The sequence below is a fragment of the Misgurnus anguillicaudatus genome, chromosome 13 (assembly GCF_027580225.2).
Source record: "Misgurnus anguillicaudatus chromosome 13, ASM2758022v2, whole genome shotgun sequence".
In the NCBI taxonomy this organism is placed as follows: domain Eukaryota; kingdom Metazoa; phylum Chordata; class Actinopteri; order Cypriniformes; family Cobitidae; genus Misgurnus; species Misgurnus anguillicaudatus.
The window spans coordinates 8,602,501-8,622,500 of NC_073349.2; the positions used below are offsets into that span (position 1 = coordinate 8,602,501).

The following is a 20,000-nucleotide window of genomic DNA, read 5'->3' on the forward strand; positions in this document are numbered from 1 at the left end:
CTCTGGGGTGCTGTTATCCATACAATAAATGGAGCATGTCATGCCTTATAACAGAAGATAAAAGTATTATAAAAGCTTTCTTCCCTTTGCTGCAGTTTTCTGTAGGTCTGTTTAGGTTGGTGTTTATCTGTTAGATTCCTTATCATCATAAAGACATTGTATCATCAGCAAAATTCATCCTGATAGTGGAAAAAGATGCAACTTTTCAGAGGCTCCTGGACGATGACTTTTGTGCCAGACTGTTCCCATGCATTATCATTACTGTAAGCATGCTGTAATCGTCTTCCTGTAGTTCAGCTGATAGAGCATCATAACACAGTGCATTCACAATGTCATGAGTTTGATTCAAAGGGATTATCCACTGATCTATATAAATGACTGGATTGCACATGACGTCACAATTGTGAAGCCACCGCGCCGCCATGTTGGTATGGCAAAACATTCAATGAAATGAATAGGACGTTATAAGAACACAAACATGCTTATTCTGAAATCTAATAATCATGCTTAAAGTACCATATGTGCATGCAATAATTTGTAATTATGTTATGGTATTGTTCGTACAGTAAAATGCGTTAACGATGTTAATGGCATGTAGTTTGAAACGTTTTAAATCGTGGTTAAACTTACATTTGATTCAGCAGTATAAAAACAACACCAAATTTTGATTCTGCTTTGCTTATAAAAAGCCATAGAATATAAGTTTACTTATTTTTTACTTATTCTTTACAACTTATTCAGAGAAATCACGCTGACCGTGTACATTAATGTCAAAAAACTTTATTTACACCTGAAAACAGAAAGCAGCAGATGCGCTAAGGCTGTTTCTCAATATGCATTCTTTAGCGATCTTGCGTCCTTGTGTTCTCGCTCTACTTCATCATTAACAGTCAAAGTTCAATTCCAATTCTCAAGAACGCAAGTACAGACGACGCGTGAAAATACCCGGATGTGTTCTTGATATAGCCTGGCAAGACCAGTCTTCACGTTTCTTTGCGTTCTTGGAATTGAGAAACAGCGTAACCTTAACGTTTTCTATAAATCCCTTAACCTGTCCGATTAAAACATTAACATTGCAAATAACATCAGAATTAACAGTTAATTTACATTCGCATATTTTAAAACTTAATCTTGTGTGACTGATACGCTGTTAACCCAGGAAAATTTACATGATGATTTTGAATGTAAGTCAATGACGCCCTCTGCCGGTTGGTAATACCAAGATGGCGGCTCGAACTCTGTGATGGTTTCACCCCTTGCTGATATGTTGAGCGTTCTATGCGCAATCCAATCATTTATATAGATTAGTAAAAAGTTCCTAATATGTACCATTTAGGTACATATACTCTATATATTTGGTACCTTTAAGGTATTAATATGAACTATTGGTGTACTATTTTAAAGGTTACCATCCCAGTGACAGCTAGGGACTTTTTTGAGGACACATTGGCTGCATCCGAAAGCTTAGACAGCTGACTTGTTGCCTCGCTGCCTCATAAGGCAATGACTTCAATGACCTCCGAAGGCAGCATTTTAGAGATTTCGGACGCAGCCATAGTTTCTGACAGTTTACTGATAAATGTATACCTTTAATGCATTGTATGTCACTTTGCATAAGAGGCATCTGCCAAATGCAGACATTAAATAAAGTTTTTGTGTTTGTGTCTCATGTGACTGTCAGGGTAAAGGGACTCCTGATGTAAACAGCAGACTGATGGTGAAGAAACTGTGGGATACACTACAAGTCCCAGTCTTCGCTCTGGTGGATGCAGACCCGCATGGTACAAATACACATGCACATGCTTTATAAAAAGTTGTAACATTGGGACATTGACTTGCCATAGGACTTGTATGGTACACCAAAGTATGAATATTTTAGGAATACAATGTCATGTCAAAAGGGCTTGTTTTAGATACTCGGAGCTGTTTTTTTAAAGTTTGTATTGATGAACAAACTTAGATTTCCACCTGGAAGACTTGAATGAGTTCATATGAATTTAACTTAAATGTAATGGACGAAAAGCCCACGCCCAGTCAACAGGCACGTTCATTTCGTGAGAGCCACCGGTCTCAGATTTTCTCTGGTGACAGGTCCGGTGTGGTTTCTCTGGTGGCAGGTCCAGCTCTCCCCATACATGTGTGATGCTTTACTTTGTTCTCTGGCAAATTAAGCCGTCCCATAGGATAATTGTAAGGGTATGCTGGTGATTGCATCTCTTTTTTTCCCAGGCATTGAAATCATGTGCATCTACAAGTACGGCTCGGTGGTAAGTCCTGCTTCCTGCTATTTTTGTGCAATTTCCAGCGAGGCCGGCTCTTGGTATTGCATTGCGGTGATGTGTAATTATTCTTCTCTCTTTGTGGCAAGAGAAAAGGAAGTACTCATTCATAAACTTAAAATTTACTCTGTGGAAAAAGTAAAGTGTTTTTACATGTGTGTGTGTGTGTGACACATTTGTATAGTATGTGGCTAAGTTTTACTTGTATTCAAGTCCACCATTCAAAGAATCGTTATGTTAATTGTATTTTTGTCTTGATTTCTGTTATAAATCTCTTAAAACCAGATAAATGTAGGTTTTGTTTACACCTGGAACTAGGATTTGTCTGTGGTGATCTGAATACTAACCTATAGTACATGTAGTTGTTCAAAAAGCAGAGAGGAAATCTGTCTTAAGCTATACTATTGTATCCCTTCTAATGTATCTGTAAATGTAACATGAGATTTATTTTTAGCAGTTTCTCTGACAACTGCTTGATTCAAGCACAGACTTTTTGCATTACTTTGCGCTTACTTTCGCGCGTGATGTTTATCTTTCACACGTGGAGACATGCGCACATGAGCCGAACTGTAAGAAAGCTATTTAAGGTGTTTACATGCAACTCGACATCGGGGTAATGAGCACAAAACCACCTGTGCCGATCGTTTTTTGCTTACGCCATTTATGGGCTTTCTATCGAAAAAAGAAACCTGGTTTACGCGTTTACTTGACCCCACAAGTCATCCTTTTTTTAAGCATAATCGGTGTTGTCGTGTACATGAAACTTTTTTAGAAATGCAAAGAAAAATCTTTGTTGTGTAAACATAGTGCAGCAGTTGACAGGTGGTGTAATACCAGATGTAAAAAAGTTTAACTGGATCATTTATTAATTAATAGTAATTTTGGTGTGCATCTGATGTTTCTTTAAAAAAAAAAATACACTGAAATTTAAAAAAGATTCAGCAGGTTAAAATCAAAACACATACCCCTGGTTTTACAGACAAGGGTTAGGCTAGTCCCAGACTAAAACACATGTCTCAACTGAAAATAACTTGCAGTGATATATCTTTAAATAAGCCAGTGCCATTAATCTGTCTTAAGATACACACCCCGTAATGTCTTTTTCTAAGGCATGTTTATAAAAGATGCTTAAACATCTTAATTTAAATAAGGCCTACTTCACACACCTCCAGTCACATGCCTCCTAATTCACTCCCTATTGTTTTAAATGAGCTAATGCTAAACTGATTTGCTAAATCATGTTGACCGTTTGATTTGCTGTGATGATGAAGCCTGTTTGACTGTCAAACTTTATGAACTCTCTTTCATTTTTCCTCAGTCAATGGCCTTTGAGGCTCGTAGCCTGACTGTCCCCAGTGTGCTGTGGTTGGGCCTCCTGCCTTCAGACATCCAGAGGTTTGGGAAAGTCGTCTCATTACTTTACTCTGTGGTTTGTGATTGAGGCTGCATGGGCTTGCTTTCCTTTCCGCTTCTTGGCCTTTTTTGTTTTGCTTCTTGTTGCTGTTTTTTATTTCCTTCCTATTGAAAGCTATTTTGATTGGATTTGTCAACTGTCATGGGCAGTAAATAAAATCAGGAATCTCTGGGAAACAGCAGAAGAGAAAAATTAATGGTTGTGAAAGGTTAAATGCTTTTACTTTGGGGTCGAAACCCTTGCATGCTTTCAAACAGTCTTGGGGGAATTCTCAAGCTGTTTCTGCGTTATTTGAATTCAGAAATAATTGATGCACATGTATGAAAAGTCTATGCTGAAGTTGTTCTGTGTGTTAGACTGCTGTGGGGATACAGCAGATAATTGTGATCTGGCTAATATTATTTATTCATTTCAGGTTCAGAACTAAAAAATATGACATGATAACAAATTACATTTCTAAAATAGTGTAAAAAAGCCATTCAAATAAATAAAATAAATGGTGCATCTGCACATTTCACAAAAGTGATTATAAAAACGCTGGAAACATCCTTAGGTACTTTGGTTCATTCTGTTTCCATCAGCATCAGCACATTCAAAATTGCCAGCTTCCTGCTCCACCTCATTCCAGAAGCTGGGCAGGCGACACACTGACGTTACCTATACAGAAATCTGATAGTGTATATGGAAATAGATTTAACTCACATGTCACATGTGCACTATATCTATATATTTTAATATATCTGTATTATTCAAAAGTATGTCAGATTTTTGCATTGGCAACCCAGTCTGTGAAAGCAGCTTGAAATAATTGTTATATGTACCAAACATGCTATTGTAACTGTATTACAGGATTCTTGTAGACAAACATCATCTTTCAGTATAGCAACTGGAAGTAACAGGCTATGGTCATGTGACTGTTTACATCACCATTACACACATGTAAAGTGTAAACTTTAATAAATGTGTAAAATGTGTATTTTATTGATTAAATCAAATTTTAAAAAATGCTTTACGCATTTTTATAAATGATGGGATTAAGTAGCAGGGCCATGCACAGGAAGGGTGGCTCAGGTGCCCCTCTCATCAACCGCCAATCTCGCTCAAAGTGTTCTGTTACCGCTCCACTAAAGATCCACTGATTCAAATAATCCACTTGGTTGTTTCCCGCCCGCTCCAAAGAATCTCTCACAATCTGTGTCCGCTCTCTAGATCAGGGGTTCTCAAGCTTTTCCGCCAAGAGGCCCCCTTGTGTATAGTGCATTCCCCTTTTGTATGGTGCATCCCTTCGCGTCCCTTTATGACATAAAACAATCTAAAACTTAACATTTTAAATAAACAAAACATATTAAATACAATGTATTGATGTTGGTTAGAAGCGTTATTTGTCTGAGGTTTAGTTACACAGAATTAATTCAATTCAATTTTAATTTGTATATCGCTTTTCACAATTGGTCATTGTTTTAAAGCAGCTTTACATTAATAGAAGCAGGGGAAACACAGAAAAATCGGCTGACTCCCCGGGGTTGAAAAACCCCCTAGGAGAAAAACCTCAGGGAGGAACAAAAAGTCCTAGGAGGAAAAAACCCTTGGGAGATATATATATTGACGTTATATATATATTTATATGGGATGTAAACAGTATGTAAACGGATAAGGAGATTTAATGGGTTCCGTCTGTGGTCATTGGTCAGGCATCGGCTGGGCATCACGTTGAAGGATGGCCAGTAGATCAGTGGTGTGTTGACCTCCACGGCAGCCAGAACTGGGTCTGTTTGTCTCAATGTCCTCGGGTTCGAGGACAAGACAGGGAGAGAGAAACAAAATCCTTTTAGCATAGTGGCACAGTGTTGTGTTTTAATATATGCTCGGTTCCAGACAGACTAGATATTGCGGCATTAGTATATTACCCAGACGAGTTAAATGAATGCTTTGTTCTGTACAAGCTAACTATTGCGAGATAAGTTCAATTTACTAGACAAATTATGTGAATGCTTTGTTAAAGAAAAAAGTTGTTTAGATTTAAAGTGATTGACTGTGTCTGATTCACGGACATTAGTTGGCAAATCATTCCAGAGCTTAGGGGCTAAGTAGGAAAATTATCTACCACCTTAAGACTTTTGATATTCTAGGGATAGTTTGGTAGAATTAACAATAATTTAATGTATTTTATCAATTGTTATAAAATTGGGGCCCCCCGGCACCATCTTGCGGCCCCCAGTTTGAGAAATACTCCTCTAGAGAGTTAAGACAAAGTTTGTTGCATTAACAGATAGATTTATTACATTACCTCAGTTTTTGATCCACTGAATTAGTAATTTGGTAGTTTGTTTTTGTAAAGATTTGCTCTCAGTCTTCTAAAAGTGCTAACAAGCAAACAAATAACAACAAAATATCCACATTCTTAGAATTACAATGCTTCCAGCTTCCAATGCAAGCCAGCAGGTAAATCAAATAGAAAATTTAGCAGTTTGTCACACGTCTTGTAGTGCTGTGTTCAAAGATATGCATGTGAAAAGTGAACGTCTAGAGAACAGATACAGAGCTTCTTCAAACTATAGCTGTCACATTAATAATCTGATTTCTATTAAATAGTATTAACTCTGACTGCATGTTTATAGATATATTAATAGATATAGAATAATTAAATGAGACAAATATAATGCCTAGAGTAGGCTAAGACACTATCTTTATAAAACTGCTTTTTAAAAAACATAAGTTAAGTACTAACTCCTGAGATTTTAAGTATTTCTATGAGTTACTCCAAAAGCTAATAAATGAATGGGAAAAACACAACTGTTACAACACTGCTTATTCAATGTACAATAAACAGATAATTATAATAATAATGTTACTAAATTCTGAACATAAATGTAATTCAAAATAGTCTTGTATCGGGATACGTATCGGGAAATTGTTGACAATACACAGCCCTAATAAACGCCACTCCTCAATTTCTGCAGAATGCAATAAATCCACTCAACAAATCACAGCGCACCATTCCACCCATTGTAAACAACAATGGCGGCGCTTTGTACTTCATGATCAACAAATAAACAAAAACAAATAGTAATTTGATGGCATTGATAAACCTGTGGTGGTTTTCTGTGATGGGAAAGAAATGTAAGCCATCAAAATCAAATAATTTACGCGAGAGGCACTCGGGAGACAGAAATATGGCAGTTGTTGCTTTTTCTCCTGACAGCATCAAGCTTCTGTCATGCTAACCGTGGTTGTGGAGTCACAACCATGTACGTAGGAGAGCCTGTTTTCTGAGAACCCAGTTTTGCAACAGAAAGCCAAGGACGCCTTTGGCAGAATCTTTCCAAGAAGCTGCCTAAAGATCACTTGGCCCGGAAGCCAGGGCTGCAGCGAAAAGCTCCAACGAGAAAAGCAGCTAACACACCCAACGTGGGGCTCGAACCCACGACCCTGAGATTAAGAGTCTCATGCTCTACCGACTGAGCTAGCCAGGCTTCCACCTGGGGCCTTGCTGGCAATCACAGATGCCTTGCATGTCGCGCGAGTAAAGACAAGCTCATGCTACGCGGGTTCTGGACGGATTTTGCTATCGCAGGCAGAATTTTCAAGGCCCGCTGCAAAGACTCTGGCTCGTGGCCAAGTCGATCCTCGTTGCAGTTGGTATTGCTTGTTGTTTTTGAGAAGACCAGATGCTGCAATATTGTCAAACCTGATTGATATTATTTCCAGTTGATCTTGTAGTGTGTCAAGCTAGTCACAGTGCAAACGATATAAACAGAGAAAGGCTAGCCAAGTTCTCTCATGAATTCATGTGAGAAAAGGCTTTATGAGCCATTGGTCATGACTGTCTCTTCACCGTAGGTCTTGCAGTTTCCACGCCTTTTAAGCATTGTGTTGTGTAGTATGCGCACAGTCATGATAAGAAACGACATTTGACAAAACCTTGTTGTGTGAGCGCCACAGCGTTCCCGTTAGTCTCACTGTCCTCTGGTGCAGTGGCAGAGTGGCAATCGGGAGAGTCGGGACTTTTCCCAGTGGGCCGGTAGTGTTTTAAGGCTGCGAGGGCTGGTCTGATAATAGCCGTGCTTTCAGTCTTTAGTCATGCACTCCAGCCACACTTAAACCTATTTTTCATATAATTAATATGCTTCAGCGCTCAAAATGTATCTGGCCGCACCGCTCTCTCTATCAAGCCCGTCTCCCCTGGAGTTCTATCAGCCAATCAAACAATAAAGAAAGAGGCTACACAATAGCCAATCAGAAAATAGGACTGTTGTATCTGGGTAAGATTTAACGCAACAACCAATAAAAAGCATAGCCTCGCACACCCACAGAGGAATGGAGCTCCGAGCATCACTTTGAGCAGCACATAGTAAGTCTGATCTCCTGTTTTAATGTTACAACAAATGCACAACTTTGACACAAACAATGACAACTTGACTGCTGTTAGATAATGTTTCCCAGATATAATCAGCATCAGTTTTTCACGAGTGTCTGTAACTTAGCCAACAGTTTACAGCCTGTTCACCGACAACACCTGCTCAGAACACGTAAGTTAGTTTAAGCCTTGTTATATTTTCGTTATCACACAATGACTGACATTTTGTCAAATAAAATATCTCTCTCCAAACAGGTTTAATAATTTTATAAGCAACTGCTTTGCAACCAAAGTAAGCTTTAGCTTACCTAAAACTAGGGAACTGTTGACTTTAAGATCTTTTAAATAATAATTATTACACTTGGTATTTCATGTTGTTTTGCAGTCATTTTATTGTAATTTTAGATTTCAGCATTTGCTTATTTACAGCGAACCATTTTCTTTTTTCTTTTTTTTGACCACAGAGGGCTGGTGGTCTATGAAATTTCCCGGTAGATTTTTTGGTCCCACTCCGCCCCTACTCTGGTGTGAACTTGCCTTAACACAACAACCTAGTTCAGTCATGGTTTCCATTGGGTTTCGGCTCAGTCTTAGAGTGTTTTCCTTTGGTGGCACCAAGGCCTTTTCACAGTTTCTTTTTAAACTCTGGGTCAGCGAGCTTGAACACTCGGACCAGTCAATCCTGCAAATAAACTCTCCAAGAAAGTTAGTAGAGTAGAACAAATGCAGAAGCGGAGGCCCATTTGTCTTTCTGTCGGCAATTCCTTTGTTGCTACAGACGGCACTGAAAAGGTACCGACGTCCCTGGGTGGGCTCGAACCACCAACCTTTCGGTTAACAGCCGAACGCGCTAACCGATTGCGCCACAGAGACAGCAGGTGGATTGGGATGGTTGCGGAAAACGCTGTTTGAGCGAGCGTTAAGAAAAACGTGAGGTGTGGAGTCACAACCATGTACGTAGGAGAGCTTGTTTTCTGAGAACCCACTTTTGCAAGAGAAACCCAAGAATGCCTTGGTCAGAATCTTTCCAAGAAGCTGCCCAAAGATCACTTGGCCCGGAAGCCAGGGCTGCAGCGAAAAGCTCCAACACGCCCAACGTGGGGCTCGAACCCACGACCCTGAGATTAAGAGTCTCATGCTCTACCGACTGAGCTAAGGCCGGCGCGTGTTAGTCGCGCTTGACTTACCAGAACATACATAGGAACGTGGGTTCGAGGCCCGGTCTGACGAGTGATGGAATTTGTGGAATTTGTCCTTATAACGCTACGAGTGTATTGTTGGTGTACACGTGTGTAATTATAATTGTCCCCCGAACTTTATTGAAAGGCAAATTTGTCCCCGCACTTTAATTCGGGCACTTACACGCTCACGCCATGTACGTTTCGTTCATACTGGACGCCAGGGGGCGCTCTCTCTCTCGCAGAACGTGGGGTTGTCTCGTAGAAGTACAAACTTATGACGCTCCAGGAAATCCCTTATATGGACAAACGAATAACAAAAGTATTTAAAATAATGCAGTGAAAATTGACAGCTTCGAATACAGTGTAGAAACTTTAAAATGGATTTATTTAAAACTGTATGTATTATGTATGCATGTATGTACGTATGTATGTATATATATGTATATATAAATATAAAAGGTACACAAACATAATAGTAATAGCTTTTTTATTCTGTAATTTATACTGGAATATTGTTTTTGAAAACCAAGCAATTAAATAGAAAAGTGTTTTCAGGAACAAATATTGTGAGAAAACAAATAGGCAGAATGACATTGAAGTGAAGGCAAAGATGAAGAACCCTTTTTATTTGCATATATTTTTTTTGCATAGAAGTCAATAAAAATATTTTAAACAGCACTGCAATGTTGACCTCAATCAAAAAGAATAAACAGTAAACCAAAACAAACATTTACTGCAGTGCAATGATGACATCAAACTAAAGGAATAAACAGTAAACCAAAACAAAAATTTACTAAAGGGCAATGTTGACATCAATCTAAAAGAATAAACAGTAAAGCAAAGCAAACATTTACTACAGTGCAATGTTGACATCATTCTAAAATAAGAAAGAATATGGGTTAATATAATATGTCAGACAATATGTGCAAATAGTGTGGTGCAGTTAAGTCATGTCTTTAACTGTGGAATGTTCCAAATTGTTCCACGTTTCACTACTCCCCACTTCTTGGTCTCTTCTTGCCATATCCTCGTGTCTGCAGTGCTGCCTTCCAGTCGACGAATAATTCAGTGGCTGTCTCCACACAGTACCAATTACCAAAATACTGGAGATGAGATGGGGGTTTTCTCTCCTTGCTACACTTCTTGCAAAGGGTTACTTCTGTTTTCCGGACATATTTTCTTGCCTTCATGCCCATCTGCTCCCTTTCCTCCTTTTTCCTCCTGTAATACTCAGTGGTGTATGGTACAGAAGGCTTTGCCGCTGCTGCTGCTGGCATAGTTTGTCCAGGTGGTGCTACAATGTACATTATAGGTTGAAAGGAAACCGCAGAAGATGGGATAGCTGGGAGTGGTCTAGATGGGAGTGGTCTAGATGGCTGCCCTGACATGGGTGGAGTCGGTGCAAGTGGTGGTGGCAGCACCACCCGAGGTATTGGTGGCCCAGATCTGATTTTGGCCGTCCCAGTTGTGTTTGGTGGCAAATGGAAAATATGAGGTTTGTCATTACCGCCACGCTGCAGATTCTGTTCTTTTTGTAGTGCTGGTGGAAGTTTATCTGGTGCTGTCATTGGGGCATCTGGTGCATGGAGTCCCTGCGTCAAAATGCCCCTCTCATTGCTTCTAGTGCGTCTGCTGTACCTAGAAATGACAAATAGTACCATAGATCAGTTTGATAAGAAACTGTACACTAACCAATATGAAAGTACTACTGGTCTTTTATCAAGTATGGAAGCATGCATGTGTTGTATATAATTAATGAAATAAATTAGTGTTAAATAGGGGTGTAACGATTCACTCCCTTTCTTCATGCATTGATTACAAATCCTAATGGAGCAAAAACGTAAGTGTATAAACTCACCACTGTGTAAGTGTAGCTGTATTGACCTCAGGTAACTGGAGGGTGGTCTTCTGCATCACTTCTGCATTGCTCAAGATGCATTCCCTTATGTGCTTGTAGGCCTGTGCAATTAGGTTAAATCGAGAGATTTTAACTCCATCTTTACGCACAGGGTTGGGATAGAGAGCGCACAGTTTCACAAAAACTGCCTCAACAATTCTGTTGCAGTCAGGCCACTGTGCGGGACTGTTTGCTCCAACAAAGCACCTGAAAATGTGGAGAGAGAATTCAAGCTGTTATGTAGTTATAGTATTCAAGAAACATTCAGACAAAATATGATTCAAAAGATCTTACCTCCTTGTACTCTCTACCCCTGGTGCCACAATTTTTTTGGTTGCCCTAAACCGGCCAGTCTTCAGAGAAGATTTGTGGCGTGGAGAGTACACAGTCTTTTCTTTGTCATAATCTGCTAGTCCTTGCCACAAAGTAATAATTTGTGCGGATTCTTCTCTTGTCAATGCAAAACTGTGTTCCCTGAGTTCAACCAATGTCTCTGCTAAGTTCTGGACTGCAGCAAAACCTTTGATGTTGTCAGGTCCAACTGAATCCTACAAAAAAAATGTGTCCGTTAAAAACTCAGTTTTGCTATCACAGAAATAAATTACATTTTAAAAATGTTACACTTTTAAAATAACTTTATTTATTTTTACTTTATACTGTATATTTTTACCTATATATTTAATTAATTATTATTAATTAAATGCAGGCTTCTTTCAAATAAAAACATATTTTGAACACCAGCACATATAAACAAATACACATTATATACATGGAATTTAGATATATAAATAAATGTATAAATATATACATAAACCGAGACAATAGGTAATAAGAATATAATATAAAAATTAGAATAAGCCATTTTCCTTGCCATTAAAGTGAAATAACTGAACATAAACGTAGAAGTCTTAAAAAAAAAATGCAAATTTTAGACAGAAAAACGTCAGACAGACTTAGAGGCTTTTGCACCTGAGGTCTTCAATTATACCTTTGTTTAAACAACCCAGAACATAAAATGAATGCAAGTCAGGATGCTTACATCAGGAAAAGCAGATGGCATTGCACAGGAAGACACATCACTGGACAGGTTTCTGTGTGTCCATTCTAGAGTTGGCGAAGACTGTGTGGCAGGTGGAGTTTGCAAGGGACCAAAAGAAGGTGAGGTGACTGCATGAGATGTAGGGGGCAACACGTGTGGATCTTCTGAGGGTGATTTGGATGGTGTAGAGGGCAACTCATATGGATCCTCTGAGGGTGATGTGGATGATGTAGAAGACAACGTGTGTGGATCCTCTGATGGGACAACACATGACGTAGAGGGTAACACACAAGGATGCGGTTCTTCATCCAAGGCAGAGAGGGTCAAATCATCAAAGTCCACAGGTTCCACATAGCCCTCATCTTCTACAATAGACACATCAGCAGTCTCCAATTCCTGAATTGCAGACTTGTAGACCTTTGGAACCTCGCCAGTCTGCTGGTATAGATACTCTACACCGAGCAGTTCACCTAAAACACAACAAGAGGGGGGAAAAGTTCCTACACATTTTCCATTCCAAAATTCCACAATTTTTCAAACTGCATATGAACCCTGTTCAGTTGACAATAATTGTTTTTGATTAAGGGCCCTTTTTTAATGATCTAAGCGCGTGGTCTAAACAGGCCATAAGTGCACTAGCAAAGAACACTTGATGTAATGAACATACCAGTATATTGATGTGGAGTAACATATGGCACTATCTTCTGTCCAAGAACATCATCTCCCAGCACATTAGCAGCATGACGAAGGAGGCCACTGTATGAATGGTGCTTCTGCATGCCTTGAGAGGTTGCAGCATCTGCTCTGTCCTCATTCCACCGGGCTAATCCATCCAACAGGTAGGCTTGGAAAAATGTATCACTGGCCAACGTCCCTAAAATTTAAAGAAAAGAACACTTTAATATAACGTTATTTACAACCATAATGAACTTACTTTAAAAGGCTTACAAGATTACTTTACCTGGAATGAACCTATTTAGATGTAGGTGGAAAGATTCCAATGAAGTTGAACCCCTGGCACACCGAAATGTGGGCAGAGTGTGCCCTCCCTTTTTCAGGGTTCCTGTCTGCACATATAGCTGTAAACCAGGGGGATCTTGAATGCAGGCCACGTGTTTCATCTGAGATTTTAATATCTCTGCCATTCGTGCTGAATTGATCAGAGGGACACCCAAAGTGTCACGTCCCCTCTCCCCCCATCAAAGGACTTGATTAGCTGGATGATCAGATCCACAGTCTCTCTTGTGCCACGTGTGGTTCTTTTGCAGTGAAGGGCCAGTTCACTCTTGCTGAGGCGACGCAAAACATCAGCATCTGAAGGTTGCATGAGCTGTGCTTCCAACTCTGCACGCTTTGCCGCTATAAGCCTGTCCACGTCCTCCTGGTCCCAGGAGAAAATACAGCGGCTGAGGTGAGCCATGAAGGAAGAATACAGCTGATGTGAATCTGTTGTGCACCCCACAGAAATTCGTCTCATAAAATGCCAGATGTCGAGTCTGATTTTCAAGTCCTTCCATTCTGAAAACATCTTTTTGAGGTGAGTAGCCCCACAACAGTCACGGTCAACATACAGCAGTACAGGTGGAGGCACTGCAGCATCTCTGTACCTTTTAATGATGCCAGCAACCATCTGCGCCAACCCAAAGCCTTCACTTGCTGTCAGAACAGACGTGATGACCTGACCATGTTCGTTTCCGACATTTGTCACCCATGTGGCTGTTCCAGCGCTGTGACCAGCAAGCTTGCGTGCAACCTTCTTGGTGGAATCCATTTTTAGCACTCTTCCAAACAGTGATGTGATGCTGGCTTTGACCTCATCTAGTCTTTGGAGGACATCCTGAGCATACACTTGCATCAGCCAGCGGTGCTTGGGTACAGGGAGCATATCAGGTGGGTGTTGGAAAGTCACAGGCATTACAAGACCTGAGGTGATCCCCTTGCGGAAACTCTGGCAATCTGTCAGATACTGGACAACCTTCTCCAGCCAGATCTCAGAATGCTGCTCCTCAAGCTTCTTCTGCACTTGACTGCTGCTGTTTCCCAGACCCCTCTGACGCAGAAGGCGGACCACTGCCATGTCACATGCCAACTTCGAGGTGAGAATGCAGGGAAAGTGAAGCCTATGACTGACATCAAGTTGTGAAATGATGTCATAGCTCCAGCTGATCACTTTCCTCTTGCATTTCCTACAAGACAGGTATTCGGACGCCATAAAGTAGGACGTTTTAACATCAACTACCTGTCTGATTTTCTGGTGCAGTCCTGCTGACGTGAGCTCCTCCTTCACACAGTCTGAATGTGGACATGTTAGTCGAACTCTCCACAGCTTTCTTGGCATCCAAAGAAAGAAGGGGTGGCCAAAGTAGCGTTCTGTCCCTGGTACTCCAGTAACTGCAAAGTGCTGTTGTGGAGGGTACCACCACATCCTGTCTATTCTGGCAAAGTCCATTTCAGGTTGGTTGTGGGATGAAAACTTAAACAAAGCCTTTGAGATCCACAGCTGATCAGCAAGTGGCAATGTGTGAGTCCAGCCCACTGGGAGGCACACTTGTTTACCTTTGCAAAATAAACAGAAAATACATTTTTAATACGTTACCTTACAAAATAAAATAAAATATCTTTCAGATGTTCAGGGACTTACTGGACACTTGCGATTCCAGCAAGTCTGCATGTACGACCAGCTCATGGTCATCCTGCTCAGATGATGCAAATGAGTCCAACCTTGTAGATTCTTCAGGCACTGACACAGCTGGTTGTGATCTCTTTGTAGATCTTTCAATTAAAGCTGAAGAATACAGATTCAAAAGAAATTACACATACTACACAATTTTGCTGCACATTACTGTGGGATAACAATCACTGTAATTTAGAATATAAATACATGTATATTAATAGAAACATGTATTTTAAATTGCATACAAAATAACGATAATTCACAATTGTACTCTTTTCACTGTATTTTTAAACCAAATAAATGCAAGCTTGCAGAACATAAATGACTTCTTTGGAAAAACATTAAAATCTTTCATAAAACTATGCACATTATAATGCACTTTACTCTAATAAACACTTAAAGGGAAAGTTCACCCAAAAATGAAAATTCTCTCATTATTTTGATAAACACAAAGGAAATATTTTGAGAAATGTTTGTAAATGTTTGTTTCTGGACCCCATTTACTTCAATACATACATTTGTAACAACATGAAAGAGAGTAAATAATGAGAGAATTTTCATTTTGGGGTGAACTATCCCTTTAACGTACTAACAGATTAAGAAAAACAACATATTTCTAAAGACTCTTACCTGGTTGGACTACAGGTGATCTTAACATTTTTTTGACAGCTCTGTCAAGGCTGTGGGGATCTTGTGATTTGCCAATCAGAAGGGAGCGGACAGATGAGACTGAAGGTATGGTCTGTGAGGCACTGGAAGACTTCTGCCGGGAGCCTGTGGAATCCATATTTTCACCCTTAATACGGATGGCCTCACGACCCTCTGGGAAAAGCCCAATATAGTCTGCAAAGGCTGCTTTATTTGCATGGTTGTTTTTTGAGTCTTTCACTTCAGTTGATTCCCTCCTCATGCTTGCCACCAGATACCCAGCATATCCCAGAGCATTTTCAGCAACCCACTTAAAGGATTGACCTCTGAAGACCCCAAACTGCATCGTATGTTGGCCAAGAATGTGCGATTTTTTGCTTGGGTCTCCATGTTGTTGCACCACAGCTCGCCTTGCAGCTTCCAAAACCTTTTCGGGGGAGAGAGCCCGAGACCAGGGTTTCTTTTTGTTCTCTTCCTTCACCTTTAGAGCAACCAAAGAGTCACACATATTAAGGCTCCTATCAGGTTTCCTCCTGAATTTAGGCTCCATTCTATAAAATAAACAAATTAAAAACACACATTATTTACATGCAAACATCAAATAAATACATCAAATAGCCATTATACATGGAAAACTAAATATAGACAGTAGCATGTACGTTTAAGCACAAATACAGTTTTTTACAATCACTTTGCTACTATTTTCAGAACATTGATGTCATTTTTCACAACTCTAGACACAAAACTCACAACCAAAGATCAAAATGCACATTTTTCAAAACTCTTAACTCTTTTCTCAATTGCTTGGATACAATACACATAAAACTTGGATCATTTGTTCATTCAACCAAAATCACATGTTCAATATGACACAACTTAACATCAAAGTTCTACTGTTTCAAAAGGCTATTCACACATCACATTTCAAATAAGTGTCCATTCAATTTCTTACAATGATCTAACTATCAATCAATACAACTGCCCAAAATGATAAGCAACTGTTGCATTATTCGTAATAGTTGTATGGAAACAGACAAAGAATCTTCCATGTTTACTGAAAATCATGAAAGTTTCAAGATAATGAGGTTCATTGTAACCAATAAGCATGGAGCATGAACCAATTATCACTGTACTGTATAGATGTAGGCCCTTGTAATTGCTTGTCCAATTCTGCCAACTTGTTACTGATGATTGAGTGCAGATTGTGAAATGATGTGACCTATGTTGTGATTGTCCTGTAGTGTTTTCATCAATACATTACAAACTTTGTTCAATGATTCCAATGTGTCTGTCGTATTCTCTCTACTACTGCAGAACTTTTACAGATATGTATTTGCTCTACATGTACCATAATGAAATCTGTATCACCAATTTTGTTCTACAATATTTAATGATTGTACAAACAATGACTTAGTGAAACTATCAGTTGCTTGTGTGTGGGTGATCTATAGTTATGTTTCCATGGTATTTCACAGTAAATTTGTGTTTTGAAACAATGATTGTGCAAGTGCAAGATGTCTTTAAAGATGTGAATGCACAATGCAATGTTTTGAACACTAGACAGCCTGTGTTACAAGTGATTACCGTTTTGAGTTTTGTATCTAGAGTTGTGAAAAATGACATCAAGGTTCTGAAAATAGTAGCAAAGTGATTGTAAAAAACTGTAATACACTTTATTATTATTATTATGTGTAATTGTGCATGCATAATTGTATGTATGGACAATTGATGAACTTTACACTGTTATCAATCTGACATGAGCTGTTTATTGACACTATTGTCTTGTTAGAGTTGTTTTACAGCAGAATGTGAATGTGTTCCATTAAGCTTTGAAACAACATGTTTTGTATACAGCAATATAGAAATAAAGGTGACTTAAATTAAACAGGATGCATTTGTTTTTGTTTTGCACCAAAATATAAGTTTGTTTACAATTGCTTAATTGTAAAGTGAATGGTTTCACTGCATGAAATATCCCAAAAAGTACACAAATACACCAGAAAACTACAACTATACAACAAACAAACAAATTTATCGCGAAAAAACAATGCATGCCCTGTGTATAATGAAATAATATAACGTTACACTTACCTCAGTTTCTACGGCGTCGACTGTATATTAACAGAAAAACGTACTGTAACTGCAGCGACAATCTTATAACAGTCGCTGAAAATGATCGTTAATGCAAATGTGCCGGTCGAAAAAGAATTATTATGTAGTTAACTTACAAGAATCAAGGATAAACTTTCTAGTGACGTTCTAGTGACGTCACGGGCCAACTTTTCTCATTGGTCAATTCTCCGAAGAATTCTCGAAGCGCGATGAACAACGATTGGCTAATTTCTGGTAGTCACTACCAGAAATTAGTTCGTCTGACAGGTTGCTGTGAGCGCTAGCCGGGCTTCCACACGTGTGCCTTGCTGGCTGACGTCAAGTTGTTTCCATCTTGAAGAAACGGCAATCACAGATGCCTTGCATGTCGCGCGAGTAAAGCCAAGCTCACGCTACGCGGGTTCTGGGCGGATTTTGCTATCACAGGCATAATTTTCAAGGCCCGCTGCAAAGACTCTGGCTCGTGGCCGAGTCGATGCTCGCTGCAGTTGGTGATGCTTGTTGTTTTTGAGAAGACCAGCGCCGTGATCAGAGCTCATCTCGCAGTCACAGATGCTGCAATATTGTCAGACCTGTTTGATATTATTACCAATTGATCTTGCAGTGTGCCAAGCTAGTCACAGTGCAAACGATATAAACAGAGAAATGCTGGCCAAGTTCTCTCATGAATTCATGTGAGAAAATGCTTTATGAGCCATTGGTCATCACTGTCTCTTCACAGTGGGTCTTGCAGTTTCCGCGCCTTTTAAGCATTGTGTTGTGTAGTATGCGCCCAGCCATGATAAGAAATGACATTTGACAAAACCTTGTTGTGTCAGCACCACAACGTTCCTGTTAGTCTCACAGTCCTCTGGTGTGAGCTTGCCTTAACACAACAACCTAGTTCAGTCATGGTTTCCATTGGGTTTCGGCTCAGTCTTAGAGGGTTTTCCTTTGGTGGCACCAAGGTATGCCTTTTCACAGTTTCTTTTTAAACTCTGGGTCAGCGAGCTTGAACACTCGGACCAGTCAATCCTGCAAATAAACTCTCCAAGGTAGTCAGTAGAGTAGAACAAATACAGAGGCCCATTTGTCTTTCTGTCGGCAATACCTTCGTTGCTACAGACGGCACTGAAAAGCTACCGACGTCCCTGGGTGGGCTCGAACCACCAACCTTTCGGTTAACAGCCGAACGCGCTAACCGATTGCGCCACAGAGACAACACTGTGGTGGATTGGGATGGTTGCGGAAAACGCTGTTTGAGCGAGCGTTAAGAAAAACGGGAGGTGTGGAGTCACAACCATGTACGTAGGAGAGCTTGTTTTCTGAGAACCCACTAAGAGTCTCATGCTCTACCGACTGAGCTAGCCGGGCTTCCACACGTGTGCCTTGCTGGCTGACGTCAAGTTGTTTCCATCTTGAAGAAACGGCAATCACAGATGCCTTGCATGTCGCGCGAGTAAAGCCAAGCTCACGCTACGTGGGTTCTGGGCGGATTTTGCTATCACAGGCATAATTTTCAAGGCCCGCTGCAAAGACTATGGCTGAATCCGAAACCGCATACTGCCATACTATATAGTAGGCAAAAAGCAGTAGGCGAACGAATAGTATGTCCGAAACCTCAGTATACGTTAAAGTGTAGGCGAGAATTAGCGGGATTTTGGACTATTTCTCGCGAGATTCAGAGGCACGTGTACTTGAGTATTGTCCAAAACCGCCTACTTACTGAAAATGTAGTAAGGGAAACAGCACGAGAACAGAGTAGTACGTCCGAATCCTCAGTATCCATAAAATCAGTAGGCGACAAATCCCCGGATGCCCTACTGAGTCCGCCCCGATTCTGAAGCGTGCATCGGATGGACACTTCTATCCCAGCTTTCCCATGATGCCACGGGAAAGCAAAGCAATCGACCGGAGACTAACCAATCGGGTGATTTTGATACGTTACACAGGACTGTTCCTCAGCACCCTGACTTCACGCACAGACCCAGGATATACCACAAAGTTATCAGCTGATTCATGAAAATAAAGCTGTAGAATTGTCACAGCTATGTTGAGCTGACAGTAAATATGTGATGGTTTGTTAGAAAAATACATTTGAATAAAGTTTTGTTTCATATGGGATTCACTTCAATACGTTTTCATTTATTGTGATGGTTTTATTCATTCATTTTTTATTCATGTTTCCTGTCGTTTTAAGTAAATACAAGAGAATGCTTCACTAAAATGTATATAATCACATTGCCTGCATTGTTTGTATTCAAGCACAGCTGTCATCTGACAATAGATTATTAAATTGCAATCTGCTTGTTTTACTTATTTTGTCCCCTACAAAATAATGTGTAATATATCTGTAACACTGTTACAGATCAAGTTACTGATGCAATCAGGTGTTAGTGCACCTGTACCTCATACACACG

At 39.9% G+C, this 20,000-nt stretch overlaps 3 protein-coding genes and 4 non-coding genes across 9 annotated transcripts in view; 1 reads left to right on the top strand and 6 right to left on the bottom strand.

Annotated features, from left to right (window-relative positions):
- Positions 1-20,000, top strand: part of spo11 (SPO11 initiator of meiotic double stranded breaks) — a 35,220-nt gene that overhangs the window by 6,789 nt on the left and 8,431 nt on the right. Inside the window, exons 8-12 of one of the 3 annotated variants that reach the window (XM_055188302.2) lie at positions 154-263; positions 1,682-1,781; positions 2,230-2,267; positions 3,598-3,674; positions 4,275-4,667. In XM_055188302.2, coding sequence (XP_055044277.2) covers positions 154-263; positions 1,682-1,781; positions 2,230-2,267; positions 3,598-3,674; positions 4,275-4,344 — 395 coding nt within the window. In that variant the 3' untranslated portion in view covers positions 4,345-4,667. Of the gene's footprint in view, positions 1-153; positions 264-1,681; positions 1,782-2,229; positions 2,268-3,597; positions 3,680-4,274; positions 4,668-20,000 lie in introns of those variants that run through there. The other 2 variants (XM_055188300.2, XM_055188301.2) reach the window with 2 other exon arrangements.
- On the bottom strand, positions 7,094-7,166 carry trnak-cuu (transfer RNA lysine (anticodon CUU)). Its single transcript has one exon. It is a non-coding gene; the product is annotated as a tRNA-Lys (tRNA).
- On the bottom strand, positions 8,850-8,923 carry trnan-guu (transfer RNA asparagine (anticodon GUU)). The gene has a single exon. It is a non-coding gene; the product is annotated as a tRNA-Asn (tRNA).
- On the bottom strand, positions 9,140-9,215 carry trnak-cuu (transfer RNA lysine (anticodon CUU)). The gene has a single exon. It is a non-coding gene; the product is annotated as a tRNA-Lys (tRNA).
- Positions 9,449-13,312, bottom strand: LOC141369364 (uncharacterized). The gene is made up of 6 exons (XM_073875683.1): positions 13,129-13,312; positions 12,835-13,041; positions 12,168-12,637; positions 11,423-11,676; positions 11,090-11,335; positions 9,449-10,869 (listed from the first exon to the last, which is right to left on the bottom strand). Exons 1-6 carry the CDS (start codon positions 13,310-13,312, stop codon positions 10,224-10,226), a joined length of 2,007 nt encoding a protein of 668 aa, XP_073731784.1. The 3' UTR covers positions 9,449-10,223.
- LOC141369365 (uncharacterized) lies at positions 13,327-15,031 on the bottom strand. The gene is made up of 2 exons (XM_073875684.1): positions 14,809-15,031; positions 13,327-14,723 (listed from the first exon to the last, which is right to left on the bottom strand). Exon 2 carries the CDS (start codon positions 14,614-14,616, stop codon positions 13,327-13,329), a length of 1,290 nt encoding a protein of 429 aa, XP_073731785.1. The 5' UTR covers positions 14,617-14,723; positions 14,809-15,031.
- On the bottom strand, positions 18,727-18,800 carry trnan-guu (transfer RNA asparagine (anticodon GUU)). Its single transcript has one exon. It is a non-coding gene; the product is annotated as a tRNA-Asn (tRNA).